We start from the raw sequence: 16,702 nt of genomic DNA on the forward strand, positions 1-16,702 counted from the left end.
ACAGGCGTAGGTTTTTGTGATTTTTATAAACTGGTATTAGTTGGACATTGCCATCTGTGAAATGACCAGTTTCAACACAAATCTGCAAGTTTCCAGTGCCACTGGCATTGTAAGGGATGAAAGAGGTAAATTTTTTGAAATAAACAGCTGCGATAAACTATATAGTGTACCTCAATTCAAGGATAAGAATTATCAACATCTTTAAATCAATAAATGATTTTGTTGTCCGGTAACAGGTATATATGTGCTAATTCCCAACAAAATTGTTGATTTGTGTAATTATTTTAAAGGGGTCGCTTTTATTCCTGCCACACAAAGACCTGATGGAACATGGAGAAAGGCACAGCGGGTAAAAGAAGGCTACGTGCCTGACGAAGACATAAAAAGGTATGTTGTATATGTACAGAAATCAAGTAATTGTTGCCTATTCTCGTTCATGTTCGAAGTTTATCATCTACATATATACTTTCTTTACTTTATTGGGGGACAATTAAATCAGTTGTAAAAACTGTATTTTGTAGAAATATTCTTTTCTATTTGAACTTTGCACAAACAAAATGTTTTATTATTTTAGTTTCATTTTGGTTCATTTGCAGCCGTAAACATATTATGGCATTTTTCTGCAAATAAAAAATGGATTTGCAAGTAGATTCATAAACACACAAGAAATTTTAAATCCTATTTGTTTTGCCCAGCATATATTAATAGTGTTTACCCAAAAAGGGGATTTTTACTGTTATCAGTACAGTGTGTGTGCAATATGTTTATGATTTATGAAGTGATTTCACATATAATTGCCTTAGCCCTTCCGTGCACCAACTCCTTAAACGATATCACTGAAAATGTTAGAATATCGTTGCTGTCAGTACAGTGTAGCTATTTTTACATCAAGTATAGTGCGACATTGCTGGATAACGTCAACCTATAAATGACAAGTCTAATTGAGATATGTAAGAATTGTGGTGAGGTGGGGTCTTGAGCTGTCTAAACTTGGTGGAAGTGGTTTGCAGCTGACACAGACATTATTGTACTGGTGCCTGGCATATACTAAACCAGTGTATCTCAATATTTATTCTGTTGTGAGTGGAATATTTCAAGGTCATTGTTGTGTCTTAATGTGGTAATGCATTTGTTTGTGTTATTGGGGCCTCACAATTTTATATCAATAACAGACTGTGTGAACTTTCGGATGTTGTACTGAAAGAAAGCAACTAACGTATTATGTAGTTGCACTCATCTCTTAAAAATGGTCAACACTATGAATATATATCTAAAAAAGGGGTCAGCATCATTTGGGTGCACCATTATATTATTTTGTTAAACAATAAGTTTGTCACCTGTTTGTGAAAGTTGAGAACCACTCCACAATACTATGGTATAATTCACTTCATCGACTGGCTTTATTATCAGATACCAGACAAATGCTGCAAGAATTCGGAGTAGTGCCCCTGCTTGTCCTGGTTTAACGACTCCTATTCCTGAAAAGCCCAAAGTTGTCCCAGGGTTGGGAAGCAACACAACTTCAAAAGCAGGCCCAGATCTCCCTCTCAGCAAAGGAGCCAAGAAGAATATTAAAAGGAAAGAGCAGAGGAAGAAAAAGAGAGATGAGGACGCCGAGGTCAGCATGAAACAACAGTACGTGGACCTTGTGAAAGGTAATTGCATGGTTGCTATCCTGGTCCTTGGTCTATTTTTAGTCAAATCAGGTCCCTATTCTTCATGGACCACAATAGGTCAAATAGGTTTGAGATAAGGTTCACAGGCTTCGCAGCCAAGGCATTGCAGCCAAGCTGGATCAGCCACTTTTCCCTTATGATCAGAATATTAGAGCTGTGATCGCCAAATATAAAGGGCCTGCGCAGTGGGGCGATCCCGCCTTGCTATGCGTAAGCATGGCATTACTTCTAGGTTTGAGATATGTATATATAGGTAAAAATACCCACATTTTTTGTTTAATCTGGCCTTGAATTTTTAAGGTTGGCAAAGTAACTTTAATACTGTTATCATTGATAGTGACTACAAATTGGTTCTGTTCAATCTTGCTTTAAGATTCTATTTTGTTCTGTCAAGTGTTTGGATGACCCTTCCTCTTGAAACAAAATAACACAACAACTTTTTGGTAAATAATTTTGGCAAAAACATACATTCAATATGTGATTGTCCATCATTATATTGCGTCGTCATATTAATAATAGCTTGGACAATTAGCACAATATTTGGCAGAAAATGTTACAGATGACCATATAAAGGTGCTTGCACGTTTATATTGGGCCGTGGCCTTTCACATACTTACACGCGCACGCACACAGTCGTAACCTGAGGATATCAGTTTACCTGTTTTCAACGTCGCAGGTGATAAATCGGTTGACGACATTTCAAGCCAGCTCCGTGGCGCCGCCATCGGCTCCAGTGGCGGCCTCTCAGAGGGCGACGCGAAAGCGAAAAAGGTGAAAAACCTGAGAAAAAAATTACGGCAAATCGAAGAGCTGAAGGCCAAAATCGACGATGGCGAAATTGCGCAACCAGACAAAACTCAATTGGAAAAAATCTCGCGCAAAGGGGACATAGAACAGGAACTTGCCGAACTTGAGAGCACGTAGCGGCTTTTGGGTTTGCGGATATTTTTTACAGTTTGTTTTTGAATTAGGCGAGTTGGAAGTAGTGGCGAAAAGCTCCTCTGTAGTTTTTTATTCCCTGTGAACTGAGAGAAACTTTGAAAAAGAATACTTGAAAGTTGTTTCGCTGCTGCTTTTGCAATATAAGGGACAAATTTAAATTGCGGAAAGAAAGTTAAATTTCGTGTCCAGAAAGGGGACGTGTCTTTGCATTTTGTGTGCATCTTGTCTTGAAATCGTATCCGTCGATTCCTTGAAGATTTCAAGAAGCAAAGGAAGTTTGGAAAGTTTACAAACATTATGAACTTGTTCCTGCCAATAAAATATGTTGCAAGTCTAATGGTGTCCACTTTTTTCCATATAGCGGTCAGCAATGAATCGATATGTTACCCATTACCAGTATTTGATGTATGAACATATTCGGGACGTTGTATTATTACAACAAAGTTGATTTCAATCTCATCATTTAGTTAAGCTGCTTTCGCGTCTATCCCTAGACCAGTGATTTCCAACCTTTTTGTAGTTGCGTACCACTTGGAGTTGAAACAATTTCGACGCATACCACCACATTTAAGTGTTAAAAGTAACCTAGGGGATGAAGTAACAAATATTTTAAGATCACTTACGGTTTTTTTCAATTCGAATTATATCCGCAAATTACGGAAAGGTGCTAGCGTACCACCTGGAATGCAGTCGCGTACCTCCGGTTGGGGAACACTGCCCTAGACTGTGGTTTGTCTGGCTACGCTGTGGGGTAAGTTTAATCGGCATTACAAACTGTATTTGGTGCCACAATATGCTGTTGACTACAGGCTTACTTTTAAATAATAATTCCCTTTTCACTGTGCGGTAATTAACGCAGTACAATTCAACATTGACGTCACAGTCGTTTCCACAATACAATGTGAGTTAACTTGCAACTACGTAAATTGTGACAGCTGCACTGCTGTGACTAGAACCGCTGTTGACTAAGAAAGAAAGTGTCACATTAGTTTGGTCTGCATGCAGCAAAGTTGTTTTAAACGATATTTAAAGATATATATTTGAACTAACTTAACGTGATTCAAACAAAGATATTTGAAAATATTTTATCTTGATTTACACATAGTTAGCGTTATTTTAACATAGATATTCGAACAACTTTAGCGTGTTTTGTTGCAATTCGATGTGTGTCGCACCGCCAGAAATACGCATTTGCGAAACAAGCACTTTACAACATCTTTACAAGTAATACATGGCATCATAAGTGCACGCTGCGTTGTTCAAACGAATCAAGTAGTCGTACCATGACGTCTGTGTTTGTAATGAAATTGATGATTAATCGAGTTGGTAATCAGCTGCCAAGTAAAAGGTGTTGTTTAGTTGGTAGAAGTCGGATTTCCTCAGCCGACTGGTTAAAGCACTAAGCAAGTGGTGAGCACCTAAAAAGCTAAAAGTATCTGGAAATATCTTCGGCATTTCGGTTTCGATACCAATGTTTTCACAGCTTGGAGAACAGGTCTGTTTTGGATATTTTGCTTTTTTGAAGAAGATAAGTTAAATTTTTATAGGCTATACAATCATAGCACGGTAAATTTAAGTAAATAATTTTTTCTCGTGGATTTAAGGTCTTGCTCGTCCCTTTTTCCTTGGTCATGGTTGACTTCTGTTGTGTATAGTCACGTGGTACGTTATGCATCAATGATTGTGCAAACGCTGTTAAGCCTATTTTGCTTGGTGAATGTCATTAGTCTAGGAAACCAGTTGCAGTTTTTAACGTTGCTTTAAACCTTTGTTGTTTAGCAAGCTAAAAACAATGTTGTTTTCATATACAGGTACCAACTGCAAGAAGCTCTGGATCAATTAACAGTATATTTTAAATAAGTTTAAAAATGAATCAACGGCTTCAGGATGTGCTTATGTGCCCAATATGCATCGAGATGCTGCAAAGGCCAGTGGTGATGTTGCCCTGCCAGCACAACTTTTGTCGTTCGTGCCTGAATGACATGTGCGCCAACCCTGCTTTGGCACATAGGCAAGTTTAGCGATGTATAAAATTATGTGTTTGCGCAACAGTCTCTATTATTGTGTAAACAACAACGTATGGACCGCCATTTGTTTGCCATTTTCGTCGGTTTGTAGACATTTTGGTATCACCAGTCGGATCGGTAAAAGAATTCTTGTCGGTACAGAATCCCACGGCTGGTGTGTCCCAAATGGTTATAAATATACTTAAATTTATCCACAAGAAACCTCAGCCAGTAGGCTATACCAAAAAACAAAGGTTTTTTTTTTCGTGTAAATTTAATCGTTCCGGTAAAAATCACACATGTTGCACGATGTAAATATTGTAAAACGTTGCCGAAAACTCATAAGCACCGTAAAAAACTATGGGGCTAATTGGTGGAACGCTAAGGTGAAAATAGAATAGTAAATGAATTTAAATCGTTCCTCTTTAGAGCGTTTGTCGCTTTGCTGTGTAGTGCTTCCAATTCAAACCTCTCTGTGGTGCACAATTGTTATTGCACAGAGCACTGGTCCTCAAACTTATGCTAGGGTCGCGGCACAATTGGATTCAATGGATTCCAATATAAGTACGCAAAGTGCTTGTTGGCATGGGTAATACCTTTATTCGATGCTGAATGTTCGTTAAACACACCACAGCATATCAATACACTTTCATAAATTACAGTTTCATTAATCTTTCGTGGCGCGTTTTTTTTGTGTGTTTCGTTTTTTTTTTAGTTTCAGTGGGCGCACTGGATCCACATCTGTTAGTTTCCCGTGTCTTAACGCTTATAAGACGTTTTCCAGCAAACGCACTCATTTAGGTACATCAACTAAAATTTTAACTTAAAATTTAAAAAAAGTAGCAAATTGTGTGCTCGGTACAGATGTCCTCAATGTCAAAGTGAAATAAGTTTCGGACCCGACGGGGTCGACGGACTGCCTCGAAATCTTCTGGTGGAGCAGCTGCTCGACGAACACGACAAAGTGGAGAAGGATAAAATACCAGTGTACGACCCACCCCCTTACAGCCTTCTGAGAGACACACCCGAATGCTCTTTGTCCACATCTGCTGGGACCATCCCATCCAAAGGTAGTTACGGCTGGTATAATGTGAATTACGCCTGAGAAGTTTTGGCCAAATTGGATGTATTTCAAAGCTGTTATGAGTGGCACTGATGAGACCTTACAGGTCGAAACAGTGCGTGTATATACACACCCTGTCTGCAGCTTTGCAATAACATGGCTTTTTTGCACATATATTGGATGTATTTGTTTTTCAATGTTGCGACATAATTCTATCCTGATGTCGTTATTCCTGTTCATAGTTTTACTGGTATTTGCTTTTCCTTGATAAACCCCAACAGCAGTGCTCGATTCCAGGCACCGTTGTTTAACTCTGGATTAAACACATTATAGGATTCGCTGTCAATGTTCGGATTCGACCGAGTCTTAAAATATACCTACATAACTATTCGTTGGAATCCGAATGTTCGACTTAATCGGTTTGCCACGTGCCTAATAAATTTTCAATAGGGCATATATGCCGATGTTATCCTCATTGGCATGTAAAGAATGCAATATATTTTTATGTTTCTTAGACCTTGTAGTGACGTTCAGTAAGGCGAATACGGGGATCTCTAAACGACCCCCCGTAAGACCGCCAGCGCCCAAGGTAACGACCATAAAAAAGTTTGTCACCCCCAAGCCGATTCCCTACGACCCCCAAGCGGCGAAGGAAATGGAAGAACGGCTGGCGGCCGGATTCGAAAACCTCCAAGCAAAAATAGAAGCAGTAAAAAAACTTATATATTCCGAAAACTACGAAATTGCGGGAAAAAAATGCGACGAAGTGGCCTCCATGGCTATCGACCTCGCCCTAACGGAAGAACACAGCGCGAAGGCAGCGAAAGACGTACGGGATCTGGCTGTGGATGTAGGCCTCAAAGATCAGCACATAGCTGCCATTTCGCTCTTATTTGCAACTTCAAAACTCTGTGAACGAATCCCAGACCCAGAAGTAAAAATCAGAGAGTTGGTTTTGTGTGCAGAGGCGATGCCGCCTATAGCAAGGTCCATGCACCGACTGGAGGCCGTGGCACAGTTTAAACTACACGGGGTGCCCGTGTTAAACGACCTATGGAAGAATATTTCACGAGTTGCGAACGCCGAAAAGAGCTTTAAAGTCCTGAACAGCGCGCGGTGTCTCAGACACATTGCGACCTGTTACAGCAACATTGGTGACCTCGAACTTTCCCTTGAACGACACCAGCAAGTGCTGAAAGTACTGGACGAACATTTTGGCGCCAATTCCAATCGATATCGAATTTACGGCGTGACCTATCATAACCTCGCCACTTGCTTCAGACACTTGGGGAAGTACCGCGAAGCGGAAAACGGCTACGTGATGGCGATAGAGAGCTACAACAAGGCAACCGATTGGAAGACCGAGGAGGCAAAGCGTAAAAGCATGAGAATGTCGACGAGCGCTCTTGAAGAAGTTGGAAGGATGATCGATAAAATGTGATTCGGAATCTGATTCTTAATGCAATCAAGTACGGCGATACGTTTCGAAACGTTCCGCGCAGAAATCAGTGTTATATTTAAAAATATAATTGGGACACTCGGTGACAAATTAAGTTCGTTTCGTTGGTGTCAAAATCCAACAACGCATAAATGTTTCATGATATCCGATGGCAGGATCGTCCCGCTTCGCTTTTACACAGCTATTGTGTCTAAATCCACATTTGAAATTGCTGAATTTTGTCGAAATCACAGCCTGTTGGTTGACATTGCGCGTCTCACAAAGCGAAAAGAAAAAGAAAGTGTGAAGTTATGACGTTTTTTCCCATTTAAAATACCTGCAAGTGAGGAACAAATTTTAAATGCAAGAGTTGATGCAAAAAACATGTATATTAGTGGTGTTTATACTGAATAAATGCGCAAATATTCCCGATATATTTTGAATCATTCCTTTAACGTTGTTGTACATTCTTTAGTTATAAAAAATTGTTTGGATAAATTGCAATTAGTTATATTCAAAATAAATTCACCAGGTTCAACTTCGCAAAACACAGTTTACGAATTTCTAACCTTATTTGATTTCTGTTGCTATGCGCGATCAAAATGGATTTCACACAATAATAAAACTTCTTTGTCCAGCAAAAAGTTACTTTTTATTATTTTTATTTTGTGGCAAAACACAATGCATGGAGTTTTACCATAGCAGCTGAGAGTAGTGGTCAAACTGCATTGTGGTCGAAGACCTGCTTGTATGCCGTGAGCAGTTTACGCTGAAATTCTCTTTTTATTACAGTCGTCAGGCGCTTTTACGTACAGCAGCTGTAAAGTGTGCTGGTTGTGTGCAAAGTTTTTGACAATTTGCCACTTCGTCTGCCTGGCGAGAGGCTATTTGAATCCCACTGGCAGCATTTTGAATTGTCAGCTCAGTTGCAAAGGTAAGTATTTTCACAAAAAGAACGTTATTGTCAACAAGAGTTGCAATGGCATGCAAGAATTTCAGCGTGGCCATCAACTACGAATGTTTGGTATTTACAACATGTAGTTTTTTCGCAACCATGTGTGGACAAGTAGAACGCCTGAAGGCCAACAAATTGCGACTACGAGACCGAAACGGCCCAAAGGAGGAAAACATGAAAACAAGGCATTTGTCGCCGTTGGAAATCACACGTATTTGCAGAGGATCATCACCAACGCAGTGAAACTCAACCAAAATAAAGGTCGCTAAGTTTTGTTGGTTTCTTTCGTTTAAATGTTTTAGTTTTTGAAAACAAAACTCATTTTATTTAAAGTAACAGAAGTTTGTGCTATGTTGGTACTCTGTTTTGACAGATGAGTTACGTGAAGTGGGTTGCTGTGTTTCTGGTTCTGCTGCTTGATGAAAGAATTTGTGAAGGTCACCTTCTGGATTTCGGGAAGTGCGCCTGCTCATGCCGGGGGGTAAGATTCTGTTTCCTACGATTATATCAAACCACATAACAGAAAAAACGTAAATGTAACTGTTACGCTGAAAATATTAAATTTATCAGTTATATTTTTAGCTTTACACAGACAAAGTAATGACAAATCACTTTATTATACGTAACATGTTTCCAGCTTTATACAAAAATTCTCAATACAGTTATCGGCCGACAGTTTGCTAAGGTAGCTGGTTTCACTGATACAGTTTAGTTTCTATTACTATTCTTAAACGTTACTGTAACGAATAGTTTTTAACTTACATATGTTAACACAAACACCTGACTGGATAACCTTTGTCGTTTTTCAAGGTGTCCATAGCGATAATTGTATTGAGAGTTTCGGTGTAGAGCTCAAAATACGTTGTGTAAAACAAAGTGATTTTTCTTGGGTCCTTGTCATAACTTTGTCGCTTTTTTCATCTGTTATTATAACGAATAGTTTGTAACTTATATATGTCAACACAAACACCCGACTCGAACTTTGTGGCTTATTTTGCTCCACATAATTCTTGTTCACTTACTAAGTAACTTCGTAATGTAAAATACAGTGATTTAATTTTAATGATGATACTGCATAATGTTTTGTTCTCGCAGGACGACAAGGACGCCGAAAATGCGGAGCCCTTTTCTGGACCCAAGGGTGACGTGGGGGCCCCTGGAAAGCAAGGGCCACGGGTAAGTTTTTATGAAAAGACAATACTGCAGCATTAACGAAAAAACATATACGTCCTTTGGCGTGCACGGTTTTCTTATCTTTCCATGTGATAAATGTATATTTCGCATACATGGCATCAGTAGATATTAACCCTTATCAAATACTGTAATATGCCAAAATTGAATTAGAACCACAGTATAAACTATAATTTGGTTGCTTTGTCATAAAGTTTAGAAACTCTGTTTATTCGTCATTCACTTTGCAAAGTACTTCGCCAGGAATTTAACATTACGCGTTAACATACTGTGTATTATACAGGGACAGCCAGGATCAGCAGCAGGTATGTTGCAGCTTTAACTTAACGGATTACGAAAAACTGCCTAAAGGCTATATTTTTTTCGCTTGTATCCGTTGAAATTGTCACGTTCGCATATGCGCTCACTTAAAATGAGTCAAGCATGTAAGAACCGCAATTCGCTTGGTACAGTTTCTGGCAAACAGCTAAACCGTGTTTGAGCCTCCAGGCTGGTCCAATCCACTGCGGTTTATGTAAAAATGCGTGGGGATTCATTTTCATTTTTTAATGAGATTCATTCCAAACCAACTGCTGATATGAGCATATTAGGGCAGGATCGCCCCCAGTCGTATTTGATGTTACCAAAAACCTACAGTTAAATTTGTCACGAAGTTAACTTTGCCATAATGGAAGTGGTAGCTTTGCCGTGATGAAAGTGGTAAGTTTGTCACAATAGAACAATCGTCGCGATTTTCTGTCTGGTGAAACCAAAATGCCATATCGGAACCAATAACAGTACAACTTAACTTCCCTAAATGCAAGTTGTGAAGGGGGACGTGGTAACGAATTATCAAATATCCGTTTCAAACATCGCGTCTACTGTTCTAATCCCTTCTATCCCACTTGACAAAAATAGAATCTTTACGGCAAAAAATGAGTCGAAGAGTACGTAGGTGTCCTACAGGAGCACAGCGAGGACGGAAACCTCGCATAGAGTAAAAGGGCAAAAGCTCACTTGACTTCGATTTTCAGTATGAATACAAACCGCGAAAGCGTGGCCTATCGATCCTTTTGAACTTGCGAATTTCAAGCAATGGGTGTCGGAAAAGTTTTTTAATAAGGTCCAGTAAAGTTAAAATGGAATCTTGGTCATAAAACAACTTTTTTGTATTTTTGAAACCGTAAAAACGAGGCCTTACTGACATCTATGTGATAGCGCATTACGTAATGTTTTTCCAACATTTTTCTCCCCTAGACGAAATTTTAGGTAGCGTTTCGAGACCGGCAAAAACGTGCAGTGAAATTATGGAGGGTGGCGTCGACCGGAACGGAATTTATTTCATTAAACCTGAAAACTTCAGTTCTCTTCTCCAGGTGGGGTTTGTCATAAAAGTTTTAAAGAGCACAACTTTATGAAAAGCATTTTTTTCCACTTTCTGTAGCATCGTATTTATAATGTGGCAAAGTCCTATATATTTTTGTTGTAGCCAAAACTCGTATGATTATTGCCCATCTAAAATGCATGCTCTTATACCGTTCCGGTTACTTTCTGTACTGACCTTAACTAACAAAAACAATGATTCAACAAGCATGGACACACTAACATCGTTATGTTATTATCAGGTGTACTGCGACATGGAAACTGCTGGAGGCGCGTGGACTTTGGTGGCTAGCATACATGAGAACAATCCCCGCGGAATGTGTACTGTGGGGGATAAGTGGTCTAGTGAGCAAGGAAAAAATGGCGGGTACTCCCACAGTAAGTTGTTGTTGCATTTGCCTTAACTGGACGTAGTTTGGTTTGTTTTTATTTTATAGTGTAAAGTAGAACTTTATGAATGTTCTCTAATTTTTTGTTTGATATCATCAAAAATTCGTTTTCATTTTTATAATTCCTTTGATACACTTTCTTTTAAAATAAATAAAAATTTACGTAACTTTTCCAAATTCGTACAATATTTAAATTTGAATGCTTCAATCAACACATACTTTTGGGCAACAAAAATTAGGCTCGGGTCAGGCCCTATAGAAAATGCGTGGACCAATTAGAAAAAAATGGTCTTTAGGGTATATTGCGAGACCCTTATAAGCGCGAGGCCCAAATTGTCCAAATCGGTCTAACGTACCTGGGACCAGCCCTTATTAGGCTATCTGAGTGACATTTGCACAGTGCCATTCGTAAATCGTAAGAACTGTTTTGTTCAAGGTTCCAAAAACTGGGAAAACACGAATACGTTCGGCGATGTCTTGTCAGCAACCAGCGACGATTACAAAAGCCCTGCTTACTTTTTAACAAAGGTATTTTTACGGATAATTTTGTAAGAATTACATTTAGACTTTTATCAGCTCATTCACCTTGACCACGTTACCAAACCCTGGCGTGTTTATATTTGAGCAATTGTGTGTTGTGCCTTGATTTCTTGGTAATTTTTGTTCCGCTTTCAGATTAGGAACAATTTATTTGGTAAATGTTGCCCCCTGATTTTATCGTAACAGTTTTCCACTATACTTGAAGGTGGTTTGCTTAATTCAGTCATAACATTTTTGCACTGACTTTAGGCACGTAACTCATGTGAGTGTTATGGGATTTTGGAAAAGGTAAAACCGTTGCATAATTTCAGGCCAAGAACCTGATGGTTTGGCACGTACCCAACGGAACGCCTGCACCTAGATACAGGAGCGATGCAACTCTCATGTACAAGACGAACAACAACTTTCTTGCCAGATACAACGACAACCTCTATTCCCTTTACAAAGACAGCTTTCCAATTAAAATCGTTGAAGGTAAGTTTAATGAACATTATGCCTAGCAACGTCAGCAACAAATTGTTTAGTGAGGATCATGTGTTCGATTTTTGATTGATTATTTTGTGCTTTGTCAATAAAACTTTTTTTAAATTCTAGGGATGTGCGGATCCGATTAGGAAGTAAATTTTAATATTCCGCCAAATCCGAATCCTACGTTCAATGTACCTTACTCAAATTTTGTTTTTGATATATGCCTGGTCGTTATGATTTAGCGCTTAAAAATTAAAGTGTAATTGTATCTCTTTAACGAAAATACAAACCGTTATTTGTTGCAAAACAAATCATTTTTACGGACATTATTCAAAATGAATGACGTCATTTATTATTTGACATCTGCTGAATATATACTGAACTTCAGTTTAAATATCGTTTTAACCATCGCGCGATATTCCAGAAGCCAAATATACTCCATTTCAATACACATTTTCTCTTTAGCTGGTCGGTCGCCATTTGACATTAATACACTTGTTCGAGCCACACGGGGCATGTCTGGCCAAATAACAGCCGCGATCCCCGACTGGAATTCCTATTCTTACGACGATTCGACGAAGATGAATATAATAGACGGAGGAAACGATATTTTCGACAATGGCAACAAGGTGAATTTTGTCGGTCTATTTTCAAATCTGGTAGAACGGTTGACGCTCTGATCCACAAAGGTGTTACACAGAAGGGAGTTTTGGATATTAAATTTTTTTGGAAAGCATGTTATTGTACAAGATTGAACCTGATTACGCACACATAAATTGGCCGAAACCTGCGTAGATTCCATGGTTTAGACTCAAACGTGATACTTGGCTTTGCAGCTGTTAATTTAATTGTCAATAATGTTATTATAAAAGCAAATGTCCTTGTATATTATTGTGAGTTGCAGACAGGTGTATACACTGTTTCGACATATGATATCTCATCAGTGAAGCTGATGACTGTGAAACTAGGCTAGCTTTTAGACTAGCAGGCACACAGATTTCCACTTTGTGGTACCTCCGGTCAAACGTCGATCCGTTGGGTAGCCTACTGTGTGTCTGCTGGTTTAAAAGCTGAGCCAGTGCCACAGTCACCAGCTGCACAAATGAGACCTTATAGGTCGAAACAGTGTGTACACCTGTCTACAGCTCACGATGATTATTATGGCTCTTTTGCCTTACATTTACTTTTATAATGAGGAATATTAAAACCTATATTGACATGCCCGTGCTTTTGATTTTAGTTGTGGTTTTCGGTGAACGATGAAGAATATCAGCGTATTACCTATGAAGAAAAGTACGTTCAGTCCGGCGTTCAACTCAACACCAGCACCGGGCTGCCATTTTTCATGTACTTATGGGTGGAGGACGCGATCGACCAACTGAACTTTAAGGTTGGTTGGATTCATGTTTTTAATCAGCGAACTGTAGGGAAATCATTTGTATTTTTCGCGAAAAAAACGCAAATAAACAATGACAAATAAAAAATCAAGCGCTTGTAAATACAAGGCCAGTTCTGGGGACCGATTTGGCCGAATTGGATCACGCGTCTCGTAGGGGGCACTTTAATAAGGGCTCCGCAGTTTACCCAGTACACCACAAAAAGATCATTGACGAGACGTAACCAAAAATTTAACTTTTCAAATGGTGCCCCTCAGTTCGTACAACCAGCCTACAAAACGCTGTACCCACAAAAATACGAAGTCTTGTCCAAGCCCTGACTACAACATTTCGCACCTCAGGTCGATTCAGCACTGGGTGCGGACGGAGCAGGAAGTTTGGAGTCCTACACCGGAACTTACGACCATGGTGATTTCACGGTGACATATGCAGCTCAGCACGTGTACGACGCTGCCGACCCCAGTATCATGAAAGCATACTTCTTAATTTCAAACCGAGTAGTAAGTTTGAATTGCAACACAACTGTTTGTGTGTATATGACGTCACAGTGCATGATACCGTAGGCATATGCTCATATCTATGACACGCTATGGTCTGGAATAAACGTTTAATAATCTCATGGATTCTGTAAAAATGTGAATACATGTACTGCATCATGGCATGCTCTCCATCAAACATATGTGCGACATATTTTGGGGTTGATGTCAAACAATGTGTTGGCATATAAGCTTGGTTTAACATTGCTGGATCTCAAACAACACACACACTAATGGAAGACAAATATTTCCTAACACTCCAAATCAAAATCAGTAACAATATGTTGGCATATAAGAAGTATGTCACGTGTGCCATGTGATGTCTGCTCTAAAAATACAATTATCAATTTATCATTCTTGAATGTTGTGTACAGAGTTGGGGTTCGCAGACTTCTCCGATAGAGCGTATCACGTGGTCAGAAACCACTGATCCGTTTAATCACGTGGTTCGACTCGGTGCGGTGAAAAATGTCCTCTTTGGGTGAGATGTGGCTTTTTCACTTAGTAATTTAGGGCTCTTCTGGCAAAAAGAAAAACTTGTTTGGACGACTTTTCGGTCGTTATTCAACTGACCTTCATCAGGACAAGTGAAACGCCAACACGGCAATAAACTGTTTAAAATAGCTTTTTCACGCTCGAAACAAAAAATGAGACAGTTTTGTTCGGTATTCTCGGAGTGAACACTTTAAAACACGACGCAATTTCTGCAGAAATCGCTTATCGGTTTCACTGCTTTAAACCACAAGTCACAAGTGTCAAATATCCCGATGGCAATCATTTAGCAATCGTTCAGATACTCTTGTTTTGTTTTGTCTTGATTTTAGCAACAAAAGGTGTATTTTAATATCATTATTTATTGTCTACACAGTGGTCAAATGCAAACTGCGCGGTGACATGGCATTTTTTTGGGGAAAATTAGTGAAGGTGATCTGTGTTTTCAGGTACACCCTTCTTTCTAAACAAAACGCTGCACAAATAACAGAAGTCGAGCTGCTGGAAGCGATCAAGTTGTTTCTTCAAAGCGTCTCCACGACAATGCGTGAGTTCAATATCTTTTTTGAGTAATAATTAAGCATATACACCAACAACCCTTTCTACGAGTTGAACACTTCTCAAAAAATTGATTCAAGAAATACATTGACACGATTAACCAGGGGCCGGTCTCATAGGTAATGCGGGGGTCGATTAAAATAAAAGCGTCAGTATTTCTTCTAAAAAATACAATCTCAATTCGATTTGATCTTTTTGTCTCCATGAACGCCTTTTAAGCGCGTGGACGCTCAATAAGCCCTGGGCGAGATCAGTCAAAAGTGCCAAGGACCAGCCATGAGGCTATCATAGCGTAATCTAGTGGTCCCAAAATTTTTAGCGTGTGACGCTTTTCAAAACATCAACGCATTTGCTACGTACCAAGTACATTAGGAAGATATGAATTCTTTTCAATCAAACTAACCGAGCAAACGTATAACTTTCAAAACGGCCTTTTTGCTTGTCATAAACCCTAGTTATTACGCGGTGGCCTTCTATAAGCGTTGCACCAGGGCGTCGCGGGGTAGGGTTTAGGAACCACCGATATAAGCGGTTAAATCATTTTACTGGCTCCAATACACCTAACATACTGTGTACACCGTGCGCCAGACTCGATAACCCTTTCAATTTTATCGGTGTCCGTGCCATTATGTTTTCCATGATGATTGTTCACACGCGTTAAAGTTCTTTTTTGTGCAAACTAAAATTTTATTGAACCATTTTTCGTATTATTCGAGCAGCCATTTACCAAAGCGAAACATGCAGCAAACTGAACGAAAGCGTGGCGGTTCCGGTTGAATACCTCCGCGGAAATGGCAACCAAGTGTTGGATTCGGTTCCTCCCGAGCTTCGCGCGAATGTGGATCCCGGCTTCGTCCACCTGCGCGCTGCTGGGAAGTCTGGTGTGCCAACAGCCATCTGCTCCGGGTTTAAGTAAGCCATAATAAGCTAATTGAGGATCCAGGGCCCGAGGCACTTTTGAACGATTTGGTCCAATCAGGCGCCACAAAAATTCAACAGAGGCCAAAAAAATGGTCAAATCGAATCTGGAAAGTTACCGCCCCGCATTCTTTTTTCTCATCAGGCTCTGCATTTCCCATATAGACTTAAAGACGTGCTTGCATCCAAACTGACGTTTGATCCGTTATAATTTACGGCTCATGTTGTAACAGGTTACAATATCTCCCGGGTTAAAGTTGTTAGCGGGATTGTCCAACTTTACAATATATTATAACAGTGATTCTAAAAACACATTAGGTATGCTAACAGTTTTTATACCACATCGGGATTCGAACCCTGGCTATCCTGGCCACGAATTTCGAACGGGTTTCCTACCTGCAAAACATTTTTCTTTGTTACTCGCCACTTAAAAGAACCTTTAAGACGCACATGAAAAAAAAACTAATAGATGCCAAACTTGCCTTCTCCGACTTTCAAGTGCAATAAAAACTTGTTTCACTCCACAACAAACAGGTCCAGGAGCTGCTTCAACGATATGTTGTGCGCCGGGGGAATGCAGAACGGCGAAGGTCCGCCCTGCGGGGATTACCCTAACTGGTTGGGCACAAGACCGCGCGAGGCGGTCGAGAGCTCGCTGCTCATTTTTTACGACGACAAGTAATGAGACTCATGACGTAATACCTTGTAAAATATGTGATGAATGTGGTGTTTTGAATAGAACCGTTATGGACGACTTTGTATTGCTTGTAA

At 39.7% G+C, this 16,702-nt stretch overlaps 3 protein-coding genes across 3 annotated transcripts; all 3 read left to right on the forward strand.

Moving 5' to 3' along the window:
• The first annotated feature begins 2 nt into the window (after positions 1-2).
• LOC145905610 (partner of Y14 and mago-like) lies at positions 3-2,927 on the forward strand. The gene is made up of 4 exons (XM_082992852.1): positions 3-125; positions 291-387; positions 1,411-1,655; positions 2,353-2,927. Exons 1-4 carry the CDS (start codon positions 62-64, stop codon positions 2,598-2,600), a joined length of 654 nt encoding a protein of 217 aa, XP_082848978.1. The 5' UTR covers positions 3-61; the 3' UTR covers positions 2,601-2,927.
• Positions 2,928-4,433: 1,506 nt separating this feature from the next.
• Positions 4,434-7,659, forward strand: LOC145905609 (uncharacterized). Its single transcript, XM_082992851.1, has 3 exons — positions 4,434-4,629; positions 5,489-5,694; positions 6,203-7,659. The coding sequence occupies exons 1-3, from the start codon at positions 4,487-4,489 to the stop codon at positions 7,126-7,128; spliced, it is 1,275 nt and encodes a 424-aa protein (XP_082848977.1). The 5' UTR covers positions 4,434-4,486; the 3' UTR covers positions 7,129-7,659.
• A 539-nt stretch (positions 7,660-8,198) lies between these two features.
• On the forward strand, positions 8,199-16,614 carry LOC145905329 (uncharacterized). Its single transcript, XM_082992502.1, has 15 exons — positions 8,199-8,341; positions 8,454-8,561; positions 9,176-9,256; positions 9,555-9,576; positions 10,508-10,626; positions 10,876-11,011; positions 11,459-11,550; positions 11,874-12,036; positions 12,496-12,659; positions 13,271-13,420; positions 13,769-13,927; positions 14,338-14,444; positions 14,905-15,002; positions 15,733-15,925; positions 16,466-16,614. Exons 2-15 carry the CDS (start codon positions 8,454-8,456, stop codon positions 16,611-16,613), a joined length of 1,740 nt encoding a protein of 579 aa, XP_082848628.1. The 5' UTR covers positions 8,199-8,341; the 3' UTR covers position 16,614.
• The last annotated feature ends 88 nt before the right edge of the window (positions 16,615-16,702 follow it).

Source organism: Ascidia mentula, chromosome 6 (genome assembly GCF_947561715.1).
Source record: "Ascidia mentula chromosome 6, kaAscMent1.1, whole genome shotgun sequence".
Classification (NCBI taxonomy): Eukaryota; Metazoa; Chordata; class Ascidiacea; order Phlebobranchia; family Ascidiidae; genus Ascidia; species Ascidia mentula.